The sequence below is a fragment of the Nematostella vectensis genome, chromosome 3 (assembly GCF_932526225.1).
Source record: "Nematostella vectensis chromosome 3, jaNemVect1.1, whole genome shotgun sequence".
Lineage (NCBI taxonomy): Eukaryota > Metazoa > Cnidaria > Anthozoa > Actiniaria > Edwardsiidae > Nematostella > Nematostella vectensis.
Window position 1 is genome coordinate 2,211,746 of NC_064036.1, and position 21,867 is coordinate 2,233,612.

The window sequence follows — 21,867 nt, forward strand, 5'->3', positions numbered from 1 at the left end:
CCCCTACCCGTCCCCTGCGGCTTTATTTGCTATACAAGGCTTGGGCGCTAAGTAGATTTATTATCACTTCGAATGTACCAACGTGGGCCTGTTTTTTGGAGTTTGGTGAAGTATTTTTCCACGCTTTGGCTGCGTAGTTACCGACGGACTTAAGACCTGGAGTGCGTATTTCACCTGGGGATGTGGCTTTATTGTTATCATTTTAATTATTTTACTACTCAGTGAAAAGCTTTCTTGCTGATGTGAGGGCAAGCCATCATTGACCATGTCTTTAGCTCGCCTCACTCGGCCACTTTTAAGGTTCTATTATCGAAATCCTAGACTAACTATACTTGGAATAATTATATTGGTTGTGTGTTTGACGACATTGGGTTTTCCTGGTTCGTCTCCTAAAATTGGAGACAAATTAGAAGGACTTAGAACTCTGTATTCCGGTAAGACCTCGAAGCCCAAAGTTACGAACAATGACTATGCTATTCCCTCCAAAGAATATCATTTCGACGAGGTCAAAGTTGACTCGAGTTTGTTTGGTGGAGAGAAATGTCTGATGCTGGATTATGACCCATACAGTAAGGCCATAGCTTCACTGCAAAAGGATCTTGGCAAACTGGCTTGTTCTGGTCGGGAAGCCACCAAGTTGCAAGGTCATGTTTTGCATGTGAAAGGTGTTGGCCTCCAGGAAGTGACGTATCAGTCTATTCTGCCATCTAAGGATCCTAAAGTGGGATTCCGTCTTGGTGATCGTATGTCTGTGGTTATGGCCCAAGTGCAGCTTACTCCAGGTATGTGATGTCTGGCTGCATTTGTATCAGTAATTTGCCTGTGATGGTATAATCAGGGCGGTATAGCTACATAGTATTTCAGTAGGTGGGGGGAGGGGCTAGGACAGGGGGGGAGGTGTCCCCTCTAGAGTCAGACAAAGGCTATTTTTGGAGATTATCAGCCCGCCTAACAATAATTTACCATGTTTTCTGGTGTACTGTTTTAATTAATTGTTACTATTAATTTTTTGTTTACCCAGGGCACTCTGGTTCCATCTCTCATTTTCTTGGAAAGTGTGTCCATACTCTTGGTTCACAAACCAGAAGTGGAACACAACTTGTCCTCTATGATGAGTGTGGCCAGGACAAGATTGAGTTTCTCATGGAAGAGGATGGTACAATCAGGCACAAAATTACTGGAAAGTGTGTTGGCCCAAAAGAAGAAATAGCAGAGACAAACAAAGGAGTTGTGTTGATTGACAGGTGTGATGACTCGACCCGTTTTAAGGGGTTGGACAATGGTTTCCTCCAGCACATGTCAAGTGAGATGTGTGTGCACTTCCAGTCAATGGATTTATCACCACCTAACGATGTACCATTGGTGTTTTATCCTGATTGTGAAAAAAATTGGAAACAGAGATTTGGATGGGCATCTGACTTCAGTAAAGGTATACAATATGTTCTCACTTAATGAGCTAACTAATAAACCAAACCTAATCCAGATAATGATGACATATTTACTTCTTGTATGTATTGGATGGTGTTTTATCAGAGAAACTGTGGTGGCCATCCTGGGTTTCCTCTGCAAGAGTTTGTCAGCTTTTTTTTTAAACACCATCCAGCTGTCGTTATTCATCATCGAGGCTTTACTGTATAAGAATCAATAAAAAATGTCCTTTTTTTTTTAAATGACTAATCTACTAAGCCTTTGGTCACTTATATTGTACAATTTCAGACACTATAGCAAAGATTTGCTTTTGGGGGCAAATACTGCAAGGCTCTTTGTGACTGCTGGTGGATGCACATACCCTCTGCAACCACTACCTCCTGAATTAAAAGATACCACATTCCTTTTATCTTTGAAACCCTTTTTGCTCAATATTGCACTGTAATTGTTTTTTAGGCAAATCTCGAAGTACAGACACCAGTACAGATGTATCTGAGGAGTTTATCAAAGTCAGTGTACAGTACGCTGAAGATTTGCCAGGAAATGTTGAGTCGGAGTACCACATGCAAGTTTCACCTAAATTTGACTTAAAGGAACCCAAAGATATTGTCAACAAGCCAAATGTACTAGTTTTCATGCTCCACTCTGCCTCATTTTCACATTTTAGGAGGAAAATGCCCAAAACCTTTGCCTTTTTGAACAACCTTGCTGGGAATGTATTCTTCAAAGGATTTTCAGTGTTTGATGAGAGTACAAAATCCCAATTGTCAGCATTGTTCTCCGGGATACCTCACAACAAAATAATGGAGTTTAATAATGTCGATGCATTGCCATGGCTACACACCTTGCACAAGGAAAAGGGCTATGTTACGTTGATGACGGAAGATAAGCCCTGCTCTCCTATGTTCAGTGACACACTCTGTGATTTTGAGAATGCTCCAGTAGATCACTTTGGCTCTCCGTTCTGGGCAGCAGCTCATAAGTGAGTACTGACTCTGTGGTGTAGTATGAGTAGAAAATACTATTGATCTGTAGAAATAACTAGATAATCTGTATTAGGCATTGTAGAAATTGAAATACTGTAAAAAGGTTGAAGTGTACTGTTTGTTGTAGCTACTCTGTAAACAGAGAAATCTCACCTGATGTTTCAAGCATAAGCTTTTTATCGGAACGGAAAGGCTAATGCTTGAAGCATCAGCATAACTTCTCTGTCTTCCCTCACATCAGCATAACTTCTCTGTCTTCCATCACATCAGCATAACTTCTCTGTCTTCCCTCACATCAGCATAACTTCTCTGTCTTCCCTCACATCAGCATAACTTCTCTGTCTTCCCTCACATCAGCATAACTTCTCTGTCTTCCCTCACATCAGCATAACTTCTTTGTCTTCCCTCACATCAGCATAACTTCTCTGTCTTTCTTCACATCAGCATAACTTCTTTGTCTTCCCTCACATCAGCATAACTTCTCTGTCTTCCCTCACATCAACATAACTTCTCTGTCTTCCCTCACATCAACATAACTTCTCTGTCTTCCATCACATCAGCATAACTTCTCTGTCTTTCTTCACATCAGCATAACTTCTCTGTCTTCCCTCACATCAGCATAACTTCTCTGTCTTCCCTCACATCAGCAAAACTTCTCTGTCTTTCTTTACATCAGCATAACTTCTCTGTCTTCCCTCACTTCAACATAACTTCTCTGTCTTCCCTCACATCAGCAAAACTTCTCTGTCTTTCTTCACATCAGCATAACTTCTCTGTCTTCCCTCACTTCAACATAACTTCTCTGTCTTTCTTCACATCAGCATAACTTCTCTGTCTTCCCTCACATCAGCATAACTTCTCTGTCTTCCCTCACATCAGCAAAACTTCTCTGTCTTTCTTCACATCAGCATAACTTCTCTGTCTTCCCTCACTTCAACATAACTTCTCTGTCTTCCCTCACATCAGCATAACTTCTCTGTCTTCCCTCACATAAGGAGCACAACATTCCAATTTAACCAAGTACTGATTTTGTTTCAGGGTTATCCACTATTTTATATGTATTATACAATTATATATTTAACAATTAGACTATAGTTATATAGTCATATACTTTGTAATACATGTATAATATATAATACCAATATACAATGTTATACTTTTTCATACAATCAATTTGATTGTTTATTTTGATTGACTAAGCACTATACTCAAACGAAGAAAGAAATGTCCGTTTTAAAGAGTAATTGAAGACGTTATTGAAAATTTGATGGTTCTCAGAGCTGTTCCTTATTTACCGGGATGAGATCGGGATGGTATATGTTAGGAGCGGTTTTACACTTTTAAAACAACTGTGTAAGGTGGGTCAAAAGGGTCCATACTTTCCAGAGAAATGCGTACCGATCACATTCGCCCTAAACCCTTACATGCATGATTAAATTTCCATAGGACGTACAGCCCTGGACAGAACACATTCTGCCTGGGCACCCGAGCCATCCATAACTATACCCTTGGCTACATCCGGGACTTCATGACCGTCTACAAGGTCCTCCCAAAGTTTGGAATGGTCCTGTTTTCCGAGCTAAGCTCCTGGAACGCCAATGGTTTGGGATACTTGGATGAGGATTTTGCCAGGTTTCTGGCCTGGATGAAGTTGGAAGGGCATTTGGATAAGACTGTTTTAACGATATTCAGCGACCACGGCTCTCGACATACATCTTCTCGTAGCACCCTTCAAGGCAAGCTTGAGGAGCGGAATCCCTTCTTATCGATTACAATTCCCCCTAAAGGACCCCAACGATTGATTGACGCGCTGCCGACACTGAGGAAGAACTCCAAGAACCTTGTGACCGCTTATGACGTGTATGCCACTTTGCGAAGAATCGAGCCCACGATACCCAAACGTGCAGGGGGCCTGGGGGAAAATCTGATGGAGCCGTTGAAAAAGGAGAGTCGTACTTGCGAGGGTTTGGAGATTCCTCCACAGTGGTGTCCTTGTCTTTCTGTCAAAGCAGCCGATTCTACCCAGCCGAAAATCATTGAAGCTGGCAAGAAAATCATAGAAAGCGTAAACCAGATTCTCAGTAAAAATCCTGAAATGACAGAAAAGTGTTCGAAGGTGGAATTTGGGAAAATCAAACTCGCAACCAAGTTGACCCCATACGAGGCTGTCTTGAAGTTCAAGTGGTCCAAAGCAGCAGGAAAATGCACCGGGTGCGAACCAGTGTACGGAAAGAAACCGGATGATATGTTTTATGTGCTTTATGTGGACTCGAAGCAAGGGGCTTCTTTTCGAGCGATTGTCAACATCGCTGGCAAAAACACACATGTCCACCCGCATATTGTTAATGTTAAATCAAAAGATAAGTCTTGCTGGAAGAAAAGCGATAACTGGCAAGTCTGTGTTTGTAAGTAAGACTTCACTCACAGATTGCAATCATCCACATTCCTCGGGTTCTAGCTAGACCGTACATTTCATTAGCTTTTTAACAAACAAGATCTTATTTGTGAGTACGTATCTCCTCTTATGGATAGTTGAACGCCAATTTCTGGTATGTCCGTATTTCATCACAAAAAAAGTGCGTATGACCCAAGCAGATCGTAAAGTTGTGTGACTGCTGTTTATGACACTCTGTGGCGTCTCTATTACAGGGCGGACGTACAGAAATGGTACTTTTGTTTTATGTAAGCAATTTTCACTGCCCCCCCCCCCCCCCCGCTTTTAAATATAACCGAGCAGCAACTGAGAGACCCAGGAAACAGTCAATAGGCGGGGCCCAATAGGGGCTTGCTAGACATAAAAAATATCTTTTCAAGGTGGGTCAATAATATGGAGATGCACATCAAGTCTTATAATAAAAATAAAATAAAAAATTCTACTTGCCTGACTGATTTGAATATCTTGACCAAGTGGACTACCTTTTCAGGGTGGGTCAATAATATGGAGATGCAAACCAAGTCTTATAATAAAAAATAAAATAAAAAAATCTACTTGCTTGAATGATTTGAATATCTTGACCAAGTGGACTACCAGTTTTTGGCATTTCTATAACACGATTACTTTTTATAAAAGGGTGGTATAGAGATAAAGCCCTCGTTCTCTGAAAGTCTTTAATTCTGGGCAATATGGGACTTTTACTAAGAGATCACGTGACTTTTTGGGTGACAAATTTAAGCCAAAATAAATACAAAATTGATTGCGCCCTTCACACCGAGGACGTTAAAAAACAACTTTCTGGCTTTATTCTTAGGTGCTATATAAGTTGCTTTTTGTGTCTGTTAAGAGTGTGGCACTAAAAAGGTACGTAAGGGGTATAAACAAGGGTGAAATTGGCGATGTTTGGAAGATGGTGGTTTTGCATTGATTGTCATTTTTCACCTAAGAAGAGAGGGGAGGGTCAGGCTTACCGGGTTTCCTGTGGAAAGCCTCACTCTTCCCAGACTACCTCAGTTAACTAACAATGGCGGACGGGGCAAAAAGACATGTTTCAACGCAATATTCGCATATGTGTGACTAAAATTGCTTGAAAATTTGGAATGGCTGAATCAGACAGAAGAAGACGTCCTTTTAAAGTCTGTAACTCTCAGAGATCATGCACCATTGGAATTGTGGCGGAGAGTTTTGTCGAGATGAAGGCGAGAGGAAGTGAAAAGCTGAATATCGCTCGTGACTGCCGCGTGTTTTTGGAGGAAGATGGAACCGAAGTTGATGACGAGGAGTACTTTAGTTTCTTGCCAGATCAAACCAAGCTGATGCTTGTGGAGCCGGGAAGCTCGTGGACTTCTAAAAATGAAGGTAAAGACCTTCTTTCTCTTCTTGGAACCCGTTGGTAACCTGTGAAACGTTCACTTCAAGCATTAAGCAGTCTTTACTCTATTACTTTAACCCTTGCTGCGTCAGATCCTATATGATCAGATGGAGGCCAGTATATGGGTGCTGAAATGTAAATATTTCTCGTCATGTGCATGTATTATATCTGCACCCCCCCCCCCCCCCCCCACCCACCCTGTCACACACACACACACCCTTCAGGGTTGTCTTCACCCACCCCCACCAAGAAATACTGGATAGAGCCCTGCCTTAATAGGGGGAAGTGGGTACCCTTGTACCCTTCACGATCAGCATAAAGTTTTTCTTCCTCTCATGAGTTTATCGCTTCAACTCTTGTAATGGCTAAGGTACCCCCTATTGATAAGGATTGGGAATGGTGTGGCTCACAGGTTTGCTAGTTTCTTTGTTTCTCCCATAAGAGGTGGTTCACACTGATTTCCTTGGCTATGTATTTGATGTTTAGAAAAGAACCTTAGTTTTTTTTTAACCACAGGCTCAAGAATTGTGACAATCAGTCTTAAAGTGGAATACTATTATATGTAAAGCTCAATTTAATTATCATATGTAACCTGAATGTATGCTCCAATCAGAATCATTATTTTTGTACATATATTGAACTATTGGTATCTGCTAAAACTGGATGAGTTGACACCTTGTTGGGAGCCTAGGTGGCGCAGTTGGCAGAGGTGCTCTGTAGTGCTTGTGCCTCCCACCACTGGGTTCTGGGTTCGATTCCCAGTTCCTATGTACGTGAGTTGAGTTAATTGGCCTCGCCTTTGCTCTGATGTTTTTCTCCGGGTTCTCCGGTTTTCATCCCTCCACAAAACCAACAATTTCAATCTTAGCTGTGATTCGTGGTCAGACATGAGTTGTCTGGCTGCTGCCTGAGGTGCCTTCCTATATGCCTTCAACTCGACCACGTCTGAATCTGCGCTCTCGTAATTCAGCTTCCCAGCTGCAATGAGAGTGATTAGCTACTCCAATTTATTTATTTACCTTTCTTTTAAAATGATCCCAATTTACTCTCTGACCTTTTAAGAACCCCCTCAAAATCTTTAAACTAATACTAAAACACATAATCTGCCTTATAAAGTCTGCTCAAATTCGTAGTGAGACATTTTCAGCCTATTGGAACATGACAACAGAAATTGTTCAATTGAAATGTATGGAGAATGTAGCCTTTATCCCACAAATATATCACTTCTGCCTTATGTTTTCCAAGAACTCTTGATCTGCCCTTTCTCGGTAATGTTGCTTTCATCTGCAAACATAGGTGCTAATATTCTTACATTTTATAACTAGGAACCCAGATATGTGTCACACCAGGATCATTTGATGCCAGCATGGAGCGCAATGAGAGTTTAGATGTTGACTTTACAGATGCCCCAGAGCCAGACATGGCCCGTATTGCTCAGCGTATGCAAAAGGACCCTCTGTTCTTTGTATCACTCCCTGAAGATGACCTTAGACTTGCTATAGGCTTTGAACCAGCTGAACTAGCAGCAGTGCTAGATAGGCCAGAAAGAGAAGCCAGTTATTACCAGGAAACATGCCGTCAAGAGTTGGACAGAAGAACTGAACTACGAGAAGCAACAGAGTTGTTGAAACTTTACGATAAAGCAGTGAGACAGGATATAGGGAATACTGAACCAGGAGCAAAACGACCAAAAAACTGATTTGGAATTTTTTTGTTTCAAATTCTATTTTTATAGAATCCATGTTTTATAATCTTCCTCAAAATATTAAATACAATGTGAAATTTTGTCAGAAGAAACTATACACAATGACACTGGTAAACTGGGTGCTCTGATTGGTTAAGGGCCCATGTGTTATTATAGGAAAAACAAGGCTTGGCTCTTCCCAAAACTAGATTGCAATGCAAGAAAATATTTTTATTGAAGTATCAAACTCTTTTTTTGTATGCGTGTTTCTGATAGATGCATTGAAGACATCACAGCATGACTCACCTGCAACATGACTGCATACTTTTTTGTTTTGTTCATGACATGCTGTGGCATCATCTGTTCATCTATATAGAGGACTGACACACGCAAAAAATTATTTCTGTTTCTTCAGCCAACCTTCCTCTTCTCTTCTCCTCTACTGCTTTCAATTATGTAATCTCTTGGACCCAAGTGGGTGGGGGGACTCAATAAAAGAAGACCAAGGTGAGTGGTCTACAACATTCTTCTAACTGCTATCCCTTAGTAAGGTTCTATTTTTTTAGCTTGTTTCTGTGAGCCTTTACCCGGTTCCAGAGCCTTGAATGCCTCTCTATTTAGTGGCCAGCTGCCGGTAGTGAGCCTGTGGGCTGATAAGGAAATATAGCCTAATCCTTTTTTTTAAAATTTCACTCCTGCTATCCTAAGGGGGTCTCACACTAATGAAGATGTGCCCAATGGTGATGGCTTATGGACTGCACATCAGGAAAACTGCAAAAGTGTCTGATTTTATTGTTTAGAAATTGCTTCAACCACAACCAATGAGCTATCTGTAGGGGTGAGACTTGCTGTTGGCCACACCCCAAGTGCTATCCCTTACGGTTTAAATTGATTTTGATTATTATCATCCTCCTCTGTTTTTTGTGAATGTAATACAGTTCACAAGCCCTTGTGAATGTAATACAATTAACAAGCCCTTTCCAAAGACATTGCAGCTTGCTATTTTTTATGCCTGGTGACACTAGTGACATAATGACATAGTTGCATGCACCCTTATGTTCATATGTTCAAGTGTGAATGGTTCGACATTTTGACATAAGCCCAACATAATGACATGAACATAACGACATAAGAGAAAAAAAACATGTTTTTTTATGTCCATGTTGTTATGTCGGGCTTAAAAGAGTGTGCGCGCCTATGTTGTTAAGTCGTTATGTCACTAGTGTGCACTAGGCATTATCACGTATTATCATTTATTTTATTTGTACATATGAAAAATAATAAAAAGTTGTATTTAGTGTTGCTAGTCTCATATTCTTTCAAACAGATTTGTCACGCACTACATTAGCTGGTTTATTTGTTGGATCAAAAAACTTGGTTTAGGGAATCATTTTTCATTTTGTCAGGTCCCCTGCTAATGTCTGTAAGTTCTGATAAAGATATCAGTTCTGATGTTAGATTTCAGTAAAGAATCATCAAAAGTTGCTCTACTGTTCATTTCCTTTTGATTTTTTTAAATATTTGGGGGAGGGGGGAAGTGCCCCTAATGTCCCACCCTCCGTTACGGCCCTTAATTAGTATCTCCCCCAAGTAAGAGCCTCACCGTAGGGAGAATATAAAGGGGTGACGAACGAAGGTCTGACTCTAGAAATTCGAAATTTCATACTCGCTTATGGGTAACCTTTGGAGACTTATTGAGAGAACCTGGAACTAGTGTTCGCGTCTTTCCAAGATGGCGGCTCTGAGGATGCCAGAGAAATTTGCCCGTTTTGGTAGAAGATTTCAACGCTTATGTAAGCATAAAACGTGCCATCCTATATTTGTATCCAAGCTTAAGTGTTTTTATGGCATTGTGAAATATAATATGTCGTTCTTGTTATATATTCCCACGACGAAATATTCCATCTAAACGGCCTCTATCCCAAGCACTTTGCCAAATTTAGGCTTGTACGATGATTAATCTGCTCTTTTTTTTGTTTTTCTTTTCATGTGAATTATTGATTATACTTCTATACCAAAAAAAATTGACTAGATCGCAATGCTATCGCCTGCTTTGCATTGAGTTCACAGTATATTATTTGTTTTCATCTTTGATGTACATACTTAAATGTTGCAGTTAGCACTGGTCAATGTCAGCAAGGGAGCTTCAAAGCATTCCTCACAGAAGAAGAGGGACTTGCAAAGAAGACATTTGACAACTGGAAAAAGATTGTAAGTCTAAAGTTTGCTGCATTTTATACAAAATACAAATACAAAAAGCAATTTATATGATTACTGTATAAGTACACCTATTTCACCACCAGTTAAATGATTATGGACACATCAGAATAGATAATACAGCTAGATGATATTTGCATTATTATTTGATACCCAGTGAGCACTGTTCCTTTCACTGGATTCTCCAAATGCAACCTTATTTCAAGTAGGGGTAACACTTATTTTAAAAAGAGATTGTGAATGGTAAATTGTAAATGTCAGTTATAAGCCCGAAATGTGCTTATGGTTACAAATTATTTATAAAAATAGACTTTACTTACTTACTTATCTCCATCTTCCCTAGTGGGAAATAGGGCTGCAACACGGTGACGCCACTCTTGGCGGTCCTTTGCGACTTTTAGTGCCTTGCCCCAAGTCAATCCCATCTCCAGCAGCTCAGCCTGGATTGTTCTTCGCCAAGTTGTTTTAGGCCGTCCAAGCTTACGTTTCCCGATAGAAGTCCATAAGGCAGATGTCTTTGGGATACGTTCCTGCCCCATCCTGAGGACATGACCCAGCCACTTTAGCCGGCAGCGTTTTATCTCTTGGGTGATGTTATATGATCCCGTTTTACAGTAAAGATCTTTGTTGGATATTTTCTGAGGCCAAAAGATACGGCATATCTTCCGCAGACACACATTATGGAAGGCACTGATCTTGTCCATGTCTGCCTTTACAATGCTCCAGCACTCAGATCCATAAAGAAGAACTGATTTCACGTTGCTGTTGTACAATCGTAGCTTGGTCTTTAAGCTATACTGCTTGGACTTTCAGATGGGGTTAAGTCGTGCAAAGGTTCCACGTGCCTTGCCTAGCCTTGATAGAATGTCTTTTTTGGCTCCATTATCCTTGCTAATGAGGCTGCCTAAGTAGGTAAATTCCTCCACGGACTCAAGCACTTTACCCTGGATGGTTATAGGCAAAGGGTTCTTCAGATTAATCAGCATGACTTTGGTCTTGCTGGTATTGATGTGGAGCCCAGTTTGGCTGGAAAATTGTTCTAATCTATCGGTTTTCTCCTGCAGGTGGTCACTCCTTGAAGAAAGGACTGCCAGATCGTCGGCAAAATCTAAGTCTGAAGAAAAATCTTACAAAATATCTTGCTTGGGATGGAGAGAAGAGTTATGCCATGCCAGTTGTCACAGTTTTGCAGGTTGCCTTTCTTGCAAGTTTAATAATGAGACCTCTCGCCCAGTCTCGTGGGATGACGTTTGAGTCCCAAATCTTGCTAAAGAGGTCAAGTAGCACAGTTGTGCTGGTGTCAAGGTCAGCTTGGACTATCTCGGCATGGATGGAATCTATTCCGGGTGCTTTGCCATTCTTCATGGTTCTGATGGCTTCTCTAACCTCTAAAGCAGTAGGCGGGCCTGTATCGATGTTAAGAATGTCTTGCGGTGGTAAGGGATTTGCTGGCTCCTCTGGTTCAGGTTGGTTAAGAACTTCTTGGAAGTGCTGAACCCATCTGGCTGCTTGTTCACGCTCGGTGGTCAATGTAGAGCCGTCCTTAGCTTTAATTGGTGGTGATTGGTTAGTGTAGCTACTGCAAAGCTGTTTCGTGATCTTATAAACGGTACTCAGCTCTCCTTTCATAGCAGCATCTTCGGCCTTGGAGGCCATCTCCTCGATGAATGTTCTCTTGTCTTTTCTTGCACTCCTTTTCACTTCTTTATCTTTGGATGCATATGTGCGTTGGGCCTGTTCTTGTAGCCTGGCTGATTTGGTGTTGAGCATCCTAAGCTTGAGTTCTTTGCGTTCGTCTATCTTCTTCCATGTCTCAGGTGATAACCATTGCTTGCTGTTCTTCTTCTTGTAGCCTATTGTGTTGACTGCAGCCTCGTTGTACACAGATTTGATCTTGTTCCATCTGGTTTCAACCGGGGTGTCTTCAGCATTGTCGGCAAGTGCCTGAAAGCGGTTCTTTACCTCTAGAACAAACTGCTTTTGAATCTTGGGACACTTAAGCTTGACGGCATCAAATTGTTTCCTCTGCTGGACTTGCTTCTTCACCTTGCGAAGTTTCAGTTTCACTGATGTTACAACTAGGTTGTGGTCCCTCGATACACTCTAACATTTAAAAGGGATCGTCGCCATTTTCCATTAATGATGATATGGTCAATCTGGTTGAGTGTTCTTCCATCTGGTGACCTCCAAGTGAGTTTGTGGATGTTCTTGTGGGGGAATATAGTACCTCCAATTGCAAGGTCATTGTTGAGACAAAAATCTGCAAGTCGTTCGCCGTTGTTGTTCATTGTGCCACAGCCATACACGCCCATAGCTCTCTCGTAGTTGGTATTGTCTGTTCCTACTTTGGCGTTCAAATCCCCAATAACAAGCAACATGTCGTGTCTGGGAACCCTAGATATTACTTGGGTTAAATGTTCATACCAGTCGTCTTTTGCCTCGTCATCAGCTTCGTTTGTTGGTGCATAACACTGGATGATCGTAAGTTTACAGTGTTTGGAATCAAAGCGGGCTCTCAGTAATCGATCACTGATTGGCTCCCATTCTAACAAGGTGTTAACATATTTCTTAGCAACAATCAGGGCCACGCCGTTGGTGTGGGTGGTATCGTTGCCCGAGTACAAAATCACCGAGCCATCTGATGTTCGTTGGCGTCCAGATCCTGTCCAACGGCATTCGCTAATGCCAAGAATATCTAAATTATTTATTTACACATTTCTTTCAATACCTGGGCTGTTTTTGATGTTTCATACATGGTGCGGACATTCCATGCTCCAATTCATATCCGTGCCTTGGGCCCGAGTAGACTATTCCTCGCAACTCTAACTTCCCCATTGGGACTTTCATCAGAGTCGTTCATATTGCCACTGGTTACCTGGCTTAAGTCCACCCGTGGGCCGGTAGATGGTTGATTTGTCATCGTTGTCGTGGTTTCCGTAACAAATTGTTTTTTAAGGGGTGGGGGTGTTGGCCCCACACCCAACCCCCAACCTGGAGGACCAGGGGATCACTCTTCGTCTGGCCCCTACCTTTCGACCTGTTCGGCATGGGTGGCCCTGCCAGGAGTAAAAATACTCCCGCCGACATAGCTCTAGAGGTCATTGGGACATACAAACCACTCCACCACGGTAAGGTGGTGATCCCAGCGGAGGTGTTGAATAAAAGTCCAACAATGTCAAACCAAACATCAATGATCTATAATTGAAAATTTGTATGATTTATTCATATTCCCCAACATTTGTTAGAAATATGATGAGACCCATGGTTCCTTTCAATCAGAGAACTAATATTTCCTTATTGCCATTTGCCAGTTTGCAGTGACAAGCTTGTTTTAATATGTTTATACAGGGAGATGACCACCCCAGCATTGTGCTGGATATTGTACTGTGTAAATTCATAATTACATATACTTTTACTTTTTTCCAGTCCTTCTTTATCGCTGCACCAGCCTGTGTTTTCCTTGGTTACAAAGTGTTTTTTGGTAAGTTGAGTCGAAGCTTTTTACTGTAGTTTGTATTCAGTGTGCCATCAATGAGTAGTACTATTTCTTTAGATACTTAATATTTATCTGCTGTAAGGGTTATTCTTCCAGTTCTTTGTTATAACTATACCTACCTGCCCAGTCCTGCTCTGAGATAAATGCAGGTTTTTATTTCCTTATTCTTGAATGTGGAAAATATAATAAAGAATTGTTGTATCAATTAAATGTCTGATTTAATCAAAAGATTAAACCCCCAGCTTGTTGCTGACCTAATTAAGCATGGACACTATTTATAGAACATTGTGTTACAAAACAACAACATAAACCCTTTCTGTAAGTAAATGTACAGTATAGCCTGTCCTGAAACTTAAAATCACTATTTTCAATCAGTTTTCATCTTCTCGATGTGAGGTGTTCCAAGTACCATATTTATCTGAAAGGTCAAAGCTGTTGTGGTAAACAGACAAAATCAGAAAATTTTGTATGTTTAATGTTCTAAGCCACATTTTGTCACTTTTATTTTTAGTTGATCATGAAGAGCACCCCATGGAAGACTCCTATATTCCATATTCACATCTGAAAATCAGAAATAAGGTATGAATCCCATGAATCCCCTTTATAACAACCTGTCCCTTTATGTGACATGATGTTAGTTTGTACAAGCTTTGGTTTGTATGTTGACCAAGACATTTTAAAGAATTTATTTCAGAAATCTCTAAACACAAATAAAGATTAAGGTTTATTGACTTGGGAACAAGGCCTCACAACCACCATGTGGAATTCTTTTTATAACACTCAACATTACAATCATAAACAATGATTCTATTCATGATTTACATCCATACATCCATGTAACTCTTTTAAAAAGTATAACAAAAAAATAGTTACACATTACATAGAATATAATTTTAATTTGGGGATCTGAGTCTTGTTACAGACGTTACTAACAGTGCATGTGATTACTAACAAAACAAGCAGAATTTAGATCATTTTTGAGTGCTAGTTTGTATTCGCTGTAGTAGCAACATGAAGAACAAAGATATGGCAAAAGAAAGGGGAAAGTCCTTAAGAGAAAAAAATGCTGTTACAGACATTACACTAGACCGTTACAGATGTTACAACTTGTGGCATTACTGACATTACATGCCTTTTGTCAAACAAGAAAAACAATAAATATCTAATATTTATTGTTTGATACATCACTCCAATCTCTCCAAATTATCTGTCAAGGACATATTGCAAAATTGAGGCTGTGAAAGCAGTTTACAAATTACTGTGTATTATTTGCTACATTTATGCATTATTACTTCCATAAAAGAAAATGAAATGAAATGTTAAGTGATTTGGCCACTTTTTATAAGACTGGTTGGGTGATGCAAAAGCAAAAATAAGTGATTAACTTCTTCAAGAGATAACAATGCAAAAAAAATCTGTAATTAGAAAAAAAATTTAAAAATGATAACAAAATCTTACAAGCTTGATATAGTTGGTTTGATAAATAAGAGAGGATCGCTACTTAATCATTTTGGAACTAAAATTTACTATAACACATGCAAGTAGTTTGGTTTTATCAACTGCATGGAAATTGCCTTATTGGGCTCCCTGTGGTTTTTAAAAACAATTTTATTTAGCTGGATCTATAGAGAAAAAAACAATATATTTACCAGTAGCTAAAAGAGAAAGTTGTCAAAAAATATATAAAATGCAATATTTAAAAAAAAAGGAATTACAGATTTACGTTTTCACATATGTAATGTCTGTAACAAAACATGAAACTTCTGTAACAAAACGCTTTCCTTTATAGTTCAAGAATTATGGGTGCATTCTTAAAAGTCAAACTTACATAGAAAACATCTAACATCTGGCATAAGATTTATTAGAAAAATAACATCCACATGATTTTAGATTCACAGAGTTTTCAATTTAAACAACAGTTTTTGACAAAAGCAGTTTTTCTGAAGTAACGTCTGTAACGCTAACAAAACTACAATTTAAAAATCAGGAAATGCAGCTTTACTTATTTTTCTAACATGGGCATCTAAGGTTGATATAGCCTTAACTAAAAACTTGTTTTCTGTTTTTATTTATTCAATATTGATCTGAATACTCAAGGGTCTTCGCTTCCACCAGTTTCCTTTGGACCATATAGCTTACATGCATCCTAAACCTATCATATGAATCTCCCTTTCAGCCTTTTCCATGGGGCGATGGCGATCGCTCTTTGTTTCACAACAAACATACAAACTTTGGCTTTGAGAACAATGAGGAAGAGGAGGTTGTTGATGAGGTCCCCAAGGAGGAGGAGGTACGGTAACTGTTTTGTTGAACCATGCCAATGGTTGTTAACTTTTAAGGCAAAGTGAACAGAAGAGATTTGTTTAATCCTTGTTTCAACCCTCTCTGTATCTATAGTCTATCATCACCAAGTTAATTGTGGAATATCTGATGGATGACCCTGAGAAAAACAGAAAAACCAAGAATGAACACATGGCTCTCATCAGGAAACGAGCAGATGAATAGTATCCTTTATTATGTGTTCATAGAAAGGGAATTACTCTACAGATACATGTATGGACAATAAATACCTTAGGATCCAGTAGCGTAAGCAAGATCGTGTGTAGATCTTGTGATGTTTTGTGTAGAAGAGCGTATTGCTATCTTTCTTTTTGGATGCCATTTTGTGACACTCTCAGTCAAGTTCTCCAAACTAAATTGATGCGTTTTTTTTTAAGATTTAGCACACCCTCAAGATAGAAATGACATGCCCATGTAGGTATCCCCCTCTCTTTTCTGTAGAGCCTAATTTTACTTTTTTTTTCCTTGGCACTTATCTATTCAGGCGTACAAGACTTGGAGTAGGGGGGGGGGGGGGGGGGCAGGTGGGGTTGTGGAGTACTTTAGCATCATAGTGCTTTGTGTTATAAATCCTTGACCCCACGTAACAGCTTGGAGCGGAAGAGACATAAAAACCACCCTCCAGAGCCCATCGACCTCGAGGAAATTCTGCGAGAGACTGTCCGGCCCAAGGAGAGGGGTGTGGATGGATACTAAAGTGTTATTAACCGTCCAAATCTAATGTATTATTATTTTTAGTCTCATGTGAAAATCTTGAGCTAGAGTGATTTGTAATTACCGTTTTATGTCTTCTAAATAAACATGGTTCTTATTGTAATATTGTTTTTGCGGTCTAGGGGGCTGGGGCGTTTTTTTATTATTGGGAGGGAGGGGTGGGGAAACAAGATTGCGCAGACTTGCACTAAGAAATCACGTGACTTTTTGGGAGGCAAACTCGCCCGGCTTTTGGCGGCAAAATAACAACAATAAAATGCTACATATTCAGCGCTTTACGAATCAGTCAGAATTTGCTTATTTTCATTGAAAGTTTTGTTATTCTTCGCTCTCTGGCTTGAGTTCTGCCACTCACGTGATGTCTTAGCTCAAGTCGCCTATCATGCAACGTAAATTTCACATTGTGCACAAGGAAAAAAATTCCCAAAGGTAAGTTTCGCGCTGAGGGATGGGGAAAGTGCGGGAACGTGATATTGTTAACATGCTGAAATCGAATACCTGTGTCTGCCTTATCTTGCGATAAGCCAAACTGACAGCTAGCGCAGACTAAAAACGCGTTTCTTATACAGTACGCGAACAAGTGTTCAGCACCACTGACCGAATCTGTGCAGGAAAAGGCGCGCAAGGAAAAAATTTAGGAATATCCCCGCCATGATTAGGATGTTGTTTGCCACGCTGTTGATAACGATAATAACAGCGAACTTCCACGTAGTTTTTAGTAATATGAATAGCTCAACAGAAAAACCAGAAGGTAAGCGCAAATATTTCCACGTAGTTTTTAGTTATGAATAGCTCAACAAAAAAAACAGAAGGTAAGCGCAAATATTCGTATGTAAAATATATCGCATAGTCACCTTGTTAGCAGAGCTCTACAATGTGATTTATACGAAACTTGAACTATTCGAACTGGCTTCTACGTTTTTAAAATAACTATTCCATGTTTTTGGATGGAATATCTGGAAAGTGCTGTTTAGCTGTTTAGACTATTCAAACTGGTTTGAATTTCATCTGAAAAATGTGATATTTCATTAGTGGTTGTATAAAGTTACTTTTCCTGGAGCTCAATGTTAGTACAAGATATGTGATTCTCAATATTTTTTCTCAGCATGAGTAGTAGTAAGTTTATTTTGCTTCACTACTTTTTGTCTTTAGACTCGACGACCGAATGCTACAATTGTGTCTCTGAGGAGGGGAACTGCCTCGTCAATCTACAGGAATGCGTGCTTGGCTGGTGTTCCAAGACGGTGAAAAACAACAAAGTGGTGAAAACGTGCGCCAGTCAGCGGATTTGCGAGGACCAAACCAACGCATGCGCAGCACAGGGCTGTGAAAACTTTTGCTGTGACAGCGATAAGTGCAATGGGGTGACCACCACGGGGATTCCAGCATATGCGATTCTCTTTGGAGTTGCTGCGGTTTTTGTCTACATGGTATAACTATTTTATTTAAATGGCGGGTTTACTATTTTATAGCTTTTTACAAGAAATACAGTATAAAAAACTTGTTCAATTCGAGTAAAGATTCAGACTATTTTATTAAATTTGCCATCCATAATTATTTTAAAAGTGCTAGAGGGTATTAGAATACCCCTCAAATAATGCTTCGGCTGATTGTTTAAAGGTATAACACGAGCAGGAGAGTGGGCACGAGTAGACTCATGAGCATAGGGCTGGTGGCGAAACCGTTGTTGCACAGATCCTTGTTATCGCAGCAAAGCGATATACACTTGTCGGTTCCTTTACAGGTCCGCTCTCCTTTGTCACAAAGGCTTTTAGTCGCACAAGTCTTTACAACCTAGGGAAAATAAGCAAAGTTAAAAAATGTCGATCAACCACTCCTTTGTTATTGTCAATAATTAAAAAAAACCATGGTTTATTCGCAAATAACAATCTACGAATGAAGTCTGATACGTTATCGATTATATTTGATTGAAAATATCTTGGTTACTCACTTGAATTAGCCGATGGAAATGGATTCTTTAAGTCAATCGGCATTGAGCGGCAGCATTAATGAGGGCCTGATTGGCCTTCTTTAATTTTAAAGTTCGAAAAGCCAATATCATATTTTCACCGACAAATGACATAGCGGCCCGAGTAGGGCGTAATGTAATGTAATGTAATGTAATGTAATGTAATGTAATGTAATGTAATGTAATGTAATGTAATGTAATGTAATGTAATGTAATGTAATGTAATGTAATGTAATGTAATGTAATGTAATGTAATGTAATGTAATGTAATGTAATGTAATGTAATGTAATGTAATGTAATGTAATGTAATGTAACAGGCCCATACCCAGGATTTTTCTTGGGGGGGGGGGGGGGTGCGAAATCCAAAAAAGTGGACCTAATTTTTCCGGGGGGGGGGGATGAGTTCATAAAATAAAACCATGAGATCTTGTTGCGCCCGCGATCCCGAAAGAAAGAGAGAGTGATAAAAGTCCCGCGCAAAAGAGGGCTCGCTCTGTTCCCGCTAAAAAAAACCTACAGATGAGCGCTGCTACGCGGTCTTACATTAGAAGGATCATCCCCTCTCATATCTACGCGCGCGTTCTGTTTCATATCAAGAAAATTGAGCCAAAAATTGTCGTTTTTGCCAAACGCGGTCACTTCCATATAAGGAAACTAATATATTCCTTTTTTGGAAAATCTGCATGATTCTTGTAATTTTTAAGGTGAGCGTTCCCCAGGGGCTTCGTAAACTTTATGACTTGTAACCAGAAGAGAAAAACCATCTTTAGTTAGTTGAGAAGGTCCCTGAAAAGAAACTAAGTTTCCTCGGTACCAGACCCCCAAAACGACAACGTTTTCTTCATATGTCCCAAATTCTAGCAAGGAAATGATTATAGGAAGGGGGGGGGGGGGGGGTGTTACAAATAATATTTCTAAGGTTCCTCCAGCTGATCAGCCATCAAGTGTGAATTTAATTCATTTTAAGACGTCTATTTAGAAATTATTACATACTGTTTTCCCTTCCTTGTATTTCATGCAATACTTCCAGCTTGGACCTGCCTTGGAGCAGTCAACCTCTTTCGTCTGGCAGTTTGCTGTCTGATCACTGCAAACATAGCACTCAATGGCACAGGCTGAAACCACAGTACAAACAGTGTAGTATTATCGTGTATATATGTTAACATAATTCCTTCCAATATGATTAAAATGATATGATGATAAGAAGTGTTTATGCAATTATATGAATCAAAATTAGAATAAGAGTTAACTTCAAGCAGGGAAGTGTTCCTTTTGTAAAACTACGCGCTTGCTATTTCTAATTCACACTTCATACATCAGAATTAAGTATATAAGATCAGGGATTAGGAAACTATTCCTCAACTGCAGTAATGTAATAGGTTAAATGATGGTTCATACTGGATCCGATGGGCTAGGCACGAATACAGCGTGTCTCTCTTATCCGCCCACCCACGTGTTCTACGCGTCCAGTCTTCGTTTTGCTAAATTTTACCCTAATACGATGCGACAATGGATGCAGTGTAGAATAGGTTACCTTTTATTAAATGCCCTAAATGCATCTTGATCTAGTGTAAAGCACTTGTGATTAATCATAGAGTCTATAGTCTCTACATAACAGTGCGCGTTTGGGAGAAAGGGGTCATGATGGCTTGAGAGAATCAACGTGAGCATAGGACAATTGTTTGGGGTTCCTGGCGTATTGAGATTACATGTGTTCATTAAACAAATACCTTGAAATTTAAATAAAAACGACGGTTGTAGCATTCAAAGTGAAAATCGCTTATCGATATTCCTGAAACGGATACTAATCTCAGCGGTGGTTATCTAGTATTTATTTCGTTTTGATCATTGCTCGATCACAGCATTCCTGGTGAAAAAATATAGACTGTCGACAAAAGGAACTAACAAAAAATAAAAAAGAGACTTTTATCATTCTCCATTTGCTGCTTGAAAAACAATTTTTGATTAATCTGAGCCTATTGCGAGGGTATTTATATTTAGCTATAAGCTTTTTAAAGAATTTTAACAGTATAAGATGAACCTTTCTTGCAGACAGTGAAGATTGACGAAGTTGTGTAATATATTTTTTTATCGATTTTGTTTTTCAAATATAAATAAAGTAAACAAATAATGACGTCCGCGATCATGTCGCTATGTCTAAATGTTACTTTTCTTACCAGAAGGGATCACCACAGCTAGAACCACAGCGAGAAGTGAGAATGATGCCGAATTCATATCGTATCTCTGTTGTGCACGCCAGAAGCTGAAGAAGACCAAGGAACTAAATGATGTTTTCCCAGCTAACAAATGGGTTGGGTAAATGTGGTTTGGCAAGCTAACACAGGAGGACGGGGGTGGGGGTGGGGTGGGGGGTCGGGGGTCGGGGGTGGTGGGAGGAGGGGGCCCTCGTCGTCGTTGTTGTTTTTGTTTGTTGTGTTGATATCTGAATCGATTTTTAGGAAAAAGAGTTGAGGTATGCGTAGAACCATTGGGAGAGAGAATGGAGGGACGCATGTCGTATCAGTAGTAGGTACAAGATATTGTCAATAAGCAGTTAGTTATATCTTAAAGAGACCATGACACGAAGAATACATAAGCTTTTATAACAAAATATAGCTATCGATGTTTGGTTTTAAAAATGCCTTTGCGCTTATTGATTACAGGAATTTTTGTAATCGTGTTTTAAAAATGTCTTGTCTTGGCGACTTTTTTTTGATTGGCTGACGTCAAGAGTTGTACAAACTTGATGGGGTTCCAGTCGAACTTCGCTTGCCATTGTAGATTTGTAAAGATGAGGCAAGCATATCTCTTGTGTTTTTTCTATTTCCTCGCTTTTCAAGACTTGGTAAAGAAATATGATTACAATGTTCGAACAATGGATCCAAGAATAATCACTAAGATAGGGGTTTAATCGAAACCTTGAAGTGAATGGAATGAAAGACATCTCTGGAGTGTTTACCAGTTCGAGTCGATCGGTTCATTCAAGCAGATGAATTTCAACCGGATTATTTTGGCTTGTTTTGAGCACTATGCTTCATTTTTACCGGTGGGGATGAATGGTTTGATTATTATTATATGTTCTATTGGATTGGACTTTATTTCAATGCCTTCTTATTCGCTAACTGAGTTGTAGATATACGATTTCTTCCACGTGCGAATGCGAACGACCATAAAACCAAGACTGGGGGAACTTCACTAAAGTTAGTAAACTCGCAAAAATACCAGT

General features: G+C 39.7%; 5 protein-coding genes and 1 long non-coding RNA gene across 6 annotated transcripts; 5 read left to right on the forward strand and 1 right to left on the reverse strand.

The window, feature by feature from the left end:
* Positions 1-48: 48 nt before the first annotated feature.
* Positions 49-5,296, forward strand: LOC5504613. Its single transcript, XM_001625458.3, has 4 exons — positions 49-782; positions 1,022-1,429; positions 1,885-2,410; positions 3,861-5,296. Exons 1-4 carry the CDS (start codon positions 266-268, stop codon positions 4,825-4,827), a joined length of 2,418 nt encoding a protein of 805 aa, XP_001625508.1. The 5' UTR covers positions 49-265; the 3' UTR covers positions 4,828-5,296.
* Positions 5,297-5,834: 538 nt separating this feature from the next.
* On the forward strand, positions 5,835-8,146 carry LOC5504612 (DNA fragmentation factor subunit alpha). Its single transcript, XM_032372936.2, has 2 exons — positions 5,835-6,207; positions 7,546-8,146. Exons 1-2 carry the CDS (start codon positions 5,949-5,951, stop codon positions 7,917-7,919), a joined length of 633 nt encoding a protein of 210 aa, XP_032228827.1. The 5' UTR covers positions 5,835-5,948; the 3' UTR covers positions 7,920-8,146.
* Positions 8,147-9,588: 1,442 nt separating this feature from the next.
* On the forward strand, positions 9,589-16,774 carry LOC116612321. Its single transcript, XM_032372941.2, has 7 exons — positions 9,589-9,697; positions 10,021-10,115; positions 13,548-13,602; positions 14,129-14,196; positions 15,794-15,907; positions 16,015-16,121; positions 16,548-16,774. The coding sequence occupies exons 1-7, from the start codon at positions 9,637-9,639 to the stop codon at positions 16,651-16,653; spliced, it is 606 nt and encodes a 201-aa protein (XP_032228832.1). The 5' UTR covers positions 9,589-9,636; the 3' UTR covers positions 16,654-16,774.
* LOC125561176 lies at positions 10,122-11,246 on the forward strand. Its single transcript, XR_007307191.1, has 2 exons — positions 10,122-11,033; positions 11,186-11,246. It is a non-coding gene; the product is annotated as an uncharacterized LOC125561176 (long non-coding RNA).
* Positions 16,775-16,923: 149 nt separating the features above from the next.
* On the forward strand, positions 16,924-18,228 carry LOC116612328. The gene is made up of 2 exons (XM_032372967.2): positions 16,924-17,422; positions 17,824-18,228. The coding sequence occupies exons 1-2, from the start codon at positions 17,323-17,325 to the stop codon at positions 18,105-18,107; spliced, it is 384 nt and encodes a 127-aa protein (XP_032228858.1). The 5' UTR covers positions 16,924-17,322; the 3' UTR covers positions 18,108-18,228.
* On the reverse strand, positions 18,187-20,965 carry LOC116612329 (CD59 glycoprotein). Its single transcript, XM_032372968.2, has 3 exons — positions 20,819-20,965; positions 19,635-19,756; positions 18,187-18,465 (listed from the first exon to the last, which is right to left on the reverse strand). Exons 1-3 carry the CDS (start codon positions 20,874-20,876, stop codon positions 18,286-18,288), a joined length of 360 nt encoding a protein of 119 aa, XP_032228859.1. The 5' UTR covers positions 20,877-20,965; the 3' UTR covers positions 18,187-18,285.
* Between the last annotated feature and the right edge of the window lie 902 nt (positions 20,966-21,867).